Source organism: Castanea sativa, chromosome 8 (assembly GCF_040712315.1).
Source record: "Castanea sativa cultivar Marrone di Chiusa Pesio chromosome 8, ASM4071231v1".
Lineage (NCBI taxonomy): Eukaryota > Viridiplantae > Streptophyta > Magnoliopsida > Fagales > Fagaceae > Castanea > Castanea sativa.
The window spans coordinates 39051087-39060694 of NC_134020.1; the positions used below are offsets into that span (position 1 = coordinate 39051087).

Sequence of the window (9608 nt, forward strand, 5' to 3'; positions counted from 1 at the left end):
GAATGACATAAAACTTAAATACTATGATTATATAAAACTTAAATGACATAATATGATTATATATGTATACAATAAATGCATGTGAGGTGTGTGGGGCAAGGGCCAGGGTTCAAGTCTGAAGGAGGGAGCTTCATACACAAATACACTTAGATTAGGTTAGATTAAAAATTCTATCTTGTATAAAAATATATATATAGATTAGTTTATACACCTCCCTAGCATTTATTCTACAGAAAATTGTCATCTTTATTATTGAGTTGCCTAATCTAAACAAGGCATGTTTTCCAAGGAGCCCCTAATAAATAAGAAAAGAATTATCTCCATTTGGAATTGACCAATTTCATGGTTCAATGAAAGGGATACATAATACTACATCATTTAAAATGAATCCATTTCATGTTTATGTTTGAATTATTATAAATCTAAACAAGTCACGGATCCGTGCACGCATGGAAGAATTTCACATAAATCTGTTTTTGAATTCACTATGGTTTAAGTCTAACTTTTTTATTTCTTTTCTTTGGGAACAATGTTTTTAACTTTATTTCTCATTGAACAACTACAATAAGCGTTTCGATACGTAAGAGATCTTGCCATGAATTGTAACAAATATGAGTTAACTATGGCATTAACAAAACGTTCATAAGAATTACATCATAGATAGAACACCATAGCATGAAGTGAGAACAACAAAAAGAGACCGACAAGAATATATAATTATATATACCTCACGCCTTGTTAGTCAGATGCCTTCGTAGTTATTGGCTATAGAAAACCATTAAATCTAACAAACAACAAAAAAATATTAATTAATACCCACCAGATAAGATGAGGTCAATAAGATTAGTTCAACCCAAGCATACTTAATTATATGGGTCACACCGTTGACTATTAAACATTTCCTAATGAGGACAGAGTCAAGATATATACATGGGTCCTTCATTACAATGTTAAACATACTATTGACGTAAGGTTAATATGTGGCTTATAAAAAGCAGCACGAAAACTGCACAATGGCATTGAAGTCGTCCAATTTGATTGCTTTCCAAATTGTGTACAAACTATTAGTGTTTAAAGAAAGGTTCAGCCATTAAACAAGAAATTGAGAGCGGTTGAAGAATTACCAAGTCCTATACGCTCCGTTTGTGAAAATCTTAGACAGGTTCACTGACTCCTCTCTATAAATAGACATATTCCCCATATGCTATATACCCATCCCTCACCCAAGCAAGAAAAATACTACACAATAAGAGAAATAACATCAAAAAATATGATGAAAGTTGTAATTGTGGCCATTTTGGCTTTGGCAACCACCCTTGTTTCAGCTTATGACCCCAGTCCTTTGCAAGACTTTTGTGTCGCAATTAACAACACCGATTCTGCTGGTATGCACATGCTCTCTCCTTTTTTAATTTTTATTTTGATGAACTGCAAATCTACATGCTCTATAATTATTAGTAGTACGTAGTAATGTTATCGCCACCTACATTCTTTCGATCTCATTATAGTGAAGTTCTACACATTAATGAAATTATTATCATCGCCTATGTTATATCATCTACATTAGATTTTTTTTTTCTCCTACATGTCATGTTATTGTCCATTGTTACAGAATTGTCTACTTTGTGACAATAAAAAACATTTCTTTGTGTAGTATTTGTGAATGGAAAATTTTGCAAGGACCCAGCAACTGTCACAGCCAACGATTTTTTCTTTCCCGGACTCAATATTCCTGGAAACACAGCTGCAAGTAAACTCGGATCAAGTGTCAATCTTGTGAATGTCGATAAATTACCTGGTCTCAACACTCTAGGCATATCTTTGGCTCGTCTTGACTTTGCACCATATGGCCTGAATCCTCCTCACATTCACCCTCGCGGCACTGAGCTTTTGGTAGTCATGGAGGGTACTCTCTTGGTTGGATTCGTCACATCCAACCCAAACAAACTCTTCACCAAAGTTCTAAACAAGGGAGACGTCTTTGTATTCCCAATTGGTCTTATTCACTTCCAATTCAACATAGGGCAGACCAATGCTGTTGCCTTTGCTGGTCTCAGTAGTCAAAATCCTGGGTTGATCACCATAGCAAACGCGGTCTTTGGGTCTAATCCTCCAATCAATCCTGATGTCCTCGCCAAGGCCTTCCAGTTGGACAAGAATGTAGTCGATTATCTTCAGAAACAATTCTAGTCAAACTGCAATTAGTAAAAATATTTGTAATAGGAATGATGAACCATTACAGAGCAGAGTTTGAACAAAGTATGCCATTATTCCTTATATGTAATGCCTTAAAAATAATTATTATCAAATAAAACTGTCATATGATTTTTTTATGTGTCATGGTGTCCATGTAAATCCTGTGCAATTAGTGCATTGCTAAATCTTGAGTACACATTGGATCCACACGATTGAAATCACAAGCACCTAATAAAACTGACGACAAAAGTTATATTAAAAATAGACGGCCAAATTGTGGGCTCCGTAACACTAATCTATGTTGAAAAAAATTCCTATAGGTAATTAGGGGAAGACGTTGAGAAACATAATACTTTTTATCTTTTTATTTTGGATAATTCGACAATATGGGTGGATAGATTCGAACCTCAAATATTACCGTTGGAAACACTAGAAAGTGACAACTAATTAAGCTACAAAGCTCTTGGTGAGAAATGTAATACTTAAGCAGTTAAATATGATTATTTGTGAAATTAACCAATTAAAATTCCCAAAGTTTATATCCTGATTCACATTTGGTATGTTTGGAAAATTTAGACCCTTGATTGATTTTACCGCAAAATTAATCAACTTGTTAAATTAACTAGTTTTGAAAGTCATATTGATTTCTAGATTAGTTACCAAAGAAGTAACATAGACCATTTGGAAAACAATAAACAAACAAACAGCACATCATATGGTGACGCTGTTAGGTTCTAAGACTTTAGGAACTAATGTATTAGAACTTCAATATGTATTATGTTGGCAAACTATGATAAAAACATAGAGTCTAGATTTAAGCTTGCTCAAAGTGTGGTTTTATCTAAAATTGGAATCGAGTGATTGCAGGATTTATTGGTCAAAATCTGCAAAGCTCGATCGATTGAAAATTAGACTTGATCGATCGAAACTTGTAAAGATTTAGTTTTCTGTAGAAATTCTAGTTCAGCCCAAGCCCATATGACGTGTAGGGTTAAGTATTTTACTTCAAGTATAAAAAGAAAAACCCTAGCTACATTTTAGAAGTCCTTGAAGAGTTGGGTGTTGAATCTTCTGTGAGATCTAGAGGTGTTTACCTTTACACACACACGTAGAGCTATCAAGATCAAGATTCACTCAAGAACTTGATGATCTCTTTAGTTGCTGCATAAAGAACTCGAAAGAAGATTAGAAACCTTTGAGTGGAGTCTCAAAGTCACAAGTAGGGGAACTTGTGGTTGCTACAGATCAAAGAAAGAAGTAGTTTGTGAACTCGAAGCTGTCACGTGGTCATGATAGTAAGTTTTCTATACGAGGTAGAAATAGGATGTTAGTAGTCTAAGTTCTACTGTAAAAACTTCAATTCTTTCATAGTGGATCTGTTTTTACCTTGAGGATAGTTAGGTTAAATCCTCCCAGGTTTTTTACCGGTTAGATTTTCCTGGGTCATCATATCGTGGTGTTCTTTATTTTTTCCGTATTATTTGCATGATATGATATTATTGTGTTAACCTAGAATTGAATAATTTGTCTAAGTAATCACTTGGCTAAATATCTAAGTTAAACAACTTGGGGTCTAAAACTTAACAAGTGGTATCAAAGCGGGTTAGTTCTTGTGTTTAGGTCTTTTGATTTAAGAGTTGATCCTTGACACTGGTTGTCATGGATTCTTTAAAGTTCTTTTTGTTAAAAATCCAACTTTTCTATTTTTGGATCATATGGCTTGTTGCATGTGTTAAGTTTTTCCTTGAGTATCTTGGTTTAATTACATGTGATGATAATTATGTGTGCTACACTACTTTAACCGCCTTAAAGGCACGCGATTCTTGTCTTTGGTATTTGGATAATGGTTGTTCTAGGAATATGACAGGAAATTAAAGCATTATTCAAAACACTCTTTGAAGGAAAGATTGGGATAGTCACGTTTGGAGATGGGAGCAAATCTGTGATCAAAGGCATTGGAACTGTGGACATTCCAGGATTGCCAATATTTGAAGATGTCTAGTATGTTGATGGGCTAAAGGCTAACTTATTCAACATCAGTCAGATTTACGACAATGGATTGAATGTTTTCTTTACCAAGTATGAATGTGAGATACTTGGAGGAGGTGACTGCATGTGTATTGGTGTTAGGACTGTTGATAACTGTTATGGTATAACACCAAGTATAACCAACAAGTGTTTTAGTGTAGAGATCAATCAAGTAGACCTATGGCATCAACGGTTGGGACACGCAAGTCACAAGCAATTAGAGAAGATCTCCCAGTGTGAAGCAGTTATTGGTTTGCCTAAGTTTGAAAAGATAGAGAAGAGCATATGTGGACCATGTCAGATGGATAAACAAGTGAAGTCCAAGCATCCGTCTGTAATTGAAGTTCAAACCTCAAGACCTTTGGAACTGTTGCACATTGATCTTATGGGTCCTGCCAGAGTTCATAGTTTGGGTGGAAAGGGGTATATTCTAGTAGTTGTGGATGATTTTACTAGGTATACTTGGGTTGCCCTGTTCCCCTGTGTTTTCTATGTTCTGGATTAGGGTTTCTGATCCAGCCTGCACATGCATGCATTATGCATTCGCACGCAAGTCAATGTTTGCGCATAAATGTGTTTGACCTAAGCTCGTAGACTTCTATATGTGTGCATATACCGTTGCCCAAAAACCCTCATTTAAGTTTTCTACTTTGTTTTCTTCATTCATCTCACATGTTATGCCTCTGCTTTGATTCTTTTTTACAGATATAAGTCCTTGTTCTCTGTTTATTTTTTATTTGCCTTTCACATGTTTAAATTAGGTTTTATCTTTTGTTTCTTTCTTTTGATGTCATGAATGTTAATACCTTATTTTGTCTGCCATCGATTTGCGTGCTTGACCCTGAAAAATTCAAAAATATTATTTTCTTTCCATAGGGCCGCGAGAACATCTAAAATGACGTGGTGCAACCCGTTCGGATACTAGAGCACTCAAAGTGCTTCTTTTAGCCAAAATGACCAAAATTCCCCTGGTCAACATAGGGTTGACTGAAGGTCAAAAAGGTCAAAATCCTCACAAAACAACACTTTTCATGATCTTACATCAAACCCGAGCTTCTTGGAGACTTTTAGCAACTTTGACCAAGTTTGACCCGGAGTTGACCCCGGGTGGGCCCTAGAAACTCTAATTTTGATCCGGCCATTAGAACGGGTTGAAACTAATGCCATTATGAAGATTATTTAATCTCATTCCAACAACTTTTCATGGGTTGAAATTGTAGTGAAATGGTTTAGATATCGAGAAAACTGTGAAAATAGTGTCTGCTAACTTCCTTCAGCCATAACTTTTGATGCGACCATTGGATTTTTGAGTTCCATTCCTTTTTAGAAACTGAAAATGAAAATCCATCCAAGGATGTCAAGATCAACCCTATCAGAGGCCTTTTGAGGCTTGCGTTCCTTGGAGGGCCGCTGGTGGCCCTCTAAGGGCCGTTGCCTCAAAAAACGCGTCAAGGGCTATGAATAGCCCTAGGCACCCCTCAAACCATGGGAGACCACATTTTTATGATTCTTGCCTTTTGGCTACGTGTTTTCTCTCTTCCAAACACACCAAAAACTCACAAAAAACACATCAAAGCTTCTTGATTCTTGCATCTTCACCAACAATACAAGGTAGTGTTATTGTACTCAATCTTCTTCTCCTTGGTTCTACATCTTGGATTAGGGGATTAAGGGCGTGGATGTAGTTTTTTTAGCTATCATCCACACCCCTAACCTTCTAAATCCTTTTCCTAGCATGTTCTTGCTATTTTTGCATGAATAACATGATTTATTGTTCGCTTTGACGTGTTTCTTGCTTTATCTTGTTTCTAGCATCCTTCTAGCTTAGATCCATGTTCTTTTATGCTTGCTCACATGTTTATTTGTCTCGATCTATGTGCTTTATGCTACATGTTTGTGCCTAGACCTATCTTTTCTATGTGTTGTTTGGCTAGATCCACACGTTTCTATGCTTGCTCACATGTTTATTGGTCTCGATCTATGTGCTTTTTGCTTTGTGCCATGTGTTTGTGCCTAGATCTATCTTTCCCATGTGTTGTTTGGCTAGACCCGCATGTTTTTATGCTTGTTCACATGTTTGTTGTCTCGATCTACATGTTTATGCTTTATGCCATGTTTTCCTTTCCCTTGTTCATCTTTTTGTTCTATGTTGATGTTAAGGTCACATGTTCACATGCTAGTAGGATGTTTTGGCTATGCCTCGCTCGGATCTATGTATTTATGCCTATTTTGTCATGCTATAGTGTTAGATCCATGCTTTCACATGCTTATATGCTTGGATTCATATTTTTCCATGTTTAGGTGTTAGGATTTACATGTTTACATGCGTGTTTCGCCTATATACCTAAATTTATGCTTTCACATGCCTGTGTGCTTGGATCTATGTTCTCCACATGCTTTATACTATATTCCATATACTTGTGCGCTCCATGCCATTTTTGTGTGCCTAGACCTAGGCTATGTTTGTCATGCCATGTGCTATTGTAGCCCATTTGTCACTTTGTCTTTCTTTCTTGCGTTTTGGCCGAAGGATTAGGACCCGATCTAGACCCTATGGTCTTTGTCATTGTCTATGCACCTTGGCCCACATCAAAGGGTTTGGATCACCCTATTTTCATGTCTATGCTTGCATGCTTCTATGCTTTAGGTTTGTGTTAGCCTCTCTTGTTCTAGGCTTTGCCATATTCGACACTCTCCGCAGACTTGATCTTGTTTGGTTACATCCAACACCCATGAGGCCTTGTTTGGGTGTAACCACTTGGGATGTGTCTTCGGATGCCAGGTTGCTTCATGCATACCTTTCCCCTTTTTTGCTTCATGCGATGATATACTTGCCATGCTTGTTTGTGCCATCCGCTAGCTTTCTTTGCATCTTTACACGCTTGCTTACATGTCCATGCATGAGTCTTGCTTGCTAGTGTGTCGTCCATACTTCAACAAAATAAAGCTATGGACAATCGATCCAAATCTACAGTTGTCCCTCGCAGACACCACCTTTTGTTTGCTTTTTGCTTTTTTGCTTCCTTGTTCGTGTGCTTGCCATGTCTATCATGCTTATTGGATTTATGCTTCTTTCATATGCTATCCGCACCTTTTCCTTCCATCACTTATCTACTGGTTTCTTATTCTTGTCTTTGCATGTACACACATGGAGCGAGGACGCTTGGAGCTAGGGCATGATCTCCCAAGTGCAAGCAAAAAGGGCAAGGATGCGAGCATGTCGATATAAGCCAAGCGGCTGTGTACAGTAGGTGTAGGAGCTTAGTTTACCCCTTTTGGTTATGTACTCTTTTAAACCCCTTACTTCCTCCTCCCTTTCTCTCTTAGATGGTTTCTATTAGGTATATCATGTTGTGTACCATTTGTCCTCATCTCTAGAGTATGACGACTCCTATTTACTTTCCTGCACTTATATTTTGGGCCAAGCTCTAGGTATGTAGGAATTTACTTTCCTGCTCTGTGTACTTGTATTGTGCATGATGTATGTATATATATACCTGCTCGCCCCTTTCGATGTGATTTTCACAGCGCATGTCACCCCAAGCAAGCCATGCCTAATTTCCGTAGCGAAAGCAAGGTGACATGTCACCGTGTTTTTGACGTGGAAATCTGGTATTTTGCCCAAACGCCTTAGGAAAGCATAGATTGGGACCATAACCATTCAAAAGCCAAACCTCAAAGCTCCATGCACGCAAAGCCCCAAAAGTCAATGCCAAAATCATGTTTTTATTGCCAATCTCCAAAAATTAAGGTTTTATAAAAACAAAGGACTGTCCTCGGACAGGCATTGTGGAGTGCCCAACACCTTCCCCACACGTAACTAAACTTTCGGACTTAAGAATCAAAATTTTTTTTCCATCCGCATTAGATTAGGAAAACTGACATTTTTCTTAGCTTAGGATTGGTAATAAAATCAACTAGAAATAGGTGACCAATCACACCTTAGAAAAACCCAATGATTGGTGGCAACTTCAATCACCTTTGGTAATCACCTAAAATTTGTTCCAGAATCCTACCATAATGCCAAACGTAGACCTACCTTCCTCCACCAAGAGAGAGAGCACCTGAAGTTCCATGCAAACACACGCACAACTATCATCTAGAGGGGCCCTCCAACGGGACTCCATGTGCACGGGAGCGTCGCCACAGTGGGTGGTTGGACAAAGGCCCACGGCAGTTCTGCCATCTCGAGGTCAGGCGTCGACAATGAACAAGCATTCACATATCCATGCATTAATGTCATAGGTACTAAGATGCAGCAAGATAAGTGAGGTAAGTCATACATTCACATGGACACGCATGATGAATGTTCAATGATAGATATGAACAGGTTTGTTTGCATGAGTTAATTTTAATGTATAGATGCAATCACATGCTACTTGGATCTTTCTATGCTTGTGTTTTTTCCATGATTACTTTGCTACCTATGTTTCTACCTTGGATGTGATATTGATAGGCCAAAAAATGTATTAACCCCTAGTGATGGATTAATTGATTAAAAGCGGAAATTAAATAATACCGTGATTTGTTTACGAATGGGGAAAACCTTCGAGACAAAAATCCCACCGGGTGATTTTAAGGTCACCACTTCTGAGAATCCATTATTATTAAAACAAGTAGTTACAAGTAAAGGAATCCCAGTACCTTATACCAACCTACAGTTGAACCCTTACTCCAATACCCAATTGGACTTGTTCTGTAGTGACAATCTCTCCTTGTATTGCACGGCTTCCAATACGTGACTAACCAAAACATGTACGGATCCCAATACGTGACTTGATCACCAACTTGAGAATGATGTTAGCTGTAGAGTTCTTCAATTCATCACACGGTGATGATCACGAAGTTGTTTGGTCACAAAACCCTACGGTGATTCTAGTCACTCTTGTGGAATTATGCTCTTGTGCAACTGTTCTCTTGATTGTGCTACCTGTGATGGTGCTTGCACACTCCCAAGTGCAGGAGATCGTAGCAATATAATTCTCGGAGTACCGAGGTCAAACCACAAGGAGCAGGGTAAATTCAAAGACAATATAATTAAAAAACAATTTAGGTGAAGAAGAAAAGTACTTTTGCTAGGTGATTGTTAACATGAATAATAATAAAAACTGATTTAATTCAATAATGTAAATACTAGGGCATCGGGGTGTTTCCCTATATCAATATGAGATTCTTTGTGATCTAAGAAAATATCTATTTCATAATTGATTGTTCTTATACAATTAAAAATTTATGATTCGGTTGAACTGAGACAATTCAAGAACGCATGATAACCTCGATCAATAATGCGGTTAGAAAAGTTTTTCAAAAAAACCCATTCACTTTAAAATCTGATTTCTATTTGAAACTATTAGAAATTCATCTAAACAATAAGAAAAATATGA

The 9608-nt window shown here is 37.4% G+C and overlaps 1 protein-coding gene across 1 annotated transcript; it reads left to right on the forward strand.

Moving 5' to 3' along the window:
* The first annotated feature begins 1101 nt into the window (after nt 1-1101).
* LOC142606945 (germin-like protein subfamily 1 member 16) lies at nt 1102-2333 on the forward strand. Its single transcript, XM_075778322.1, has 2 exons — nt 1102-1385; nt 1655-2333. Exons 1-2 carry the CDS (start codon nt 1202-1204, stop codon nt 2188-2190), a joined length of 720 nt encoding a protein of 239 aa, XP_075634437.1. The 5' UTR covers nt 1102-1201; the 3' UTR covers nt 2191-2333.
* Nucleotides 2334-9608: the final 7275 nt, after the last annotated feature.

Coding starts and splice junctions, on each gene's coding strand:
- LOC142606945 (XM_075778322.1), top strand. CDS start 1,202: ATGCTATATACCCATCCCTCACCCAAGCAAGAAAAATACTACACAATA. Junction 1,386..1,654: donor TAACAACACCGATTCTGCTG/GTATGCACATGC, acceptor TTCTTTGTGTAG/TATTTGTGAATGGAAAATTT.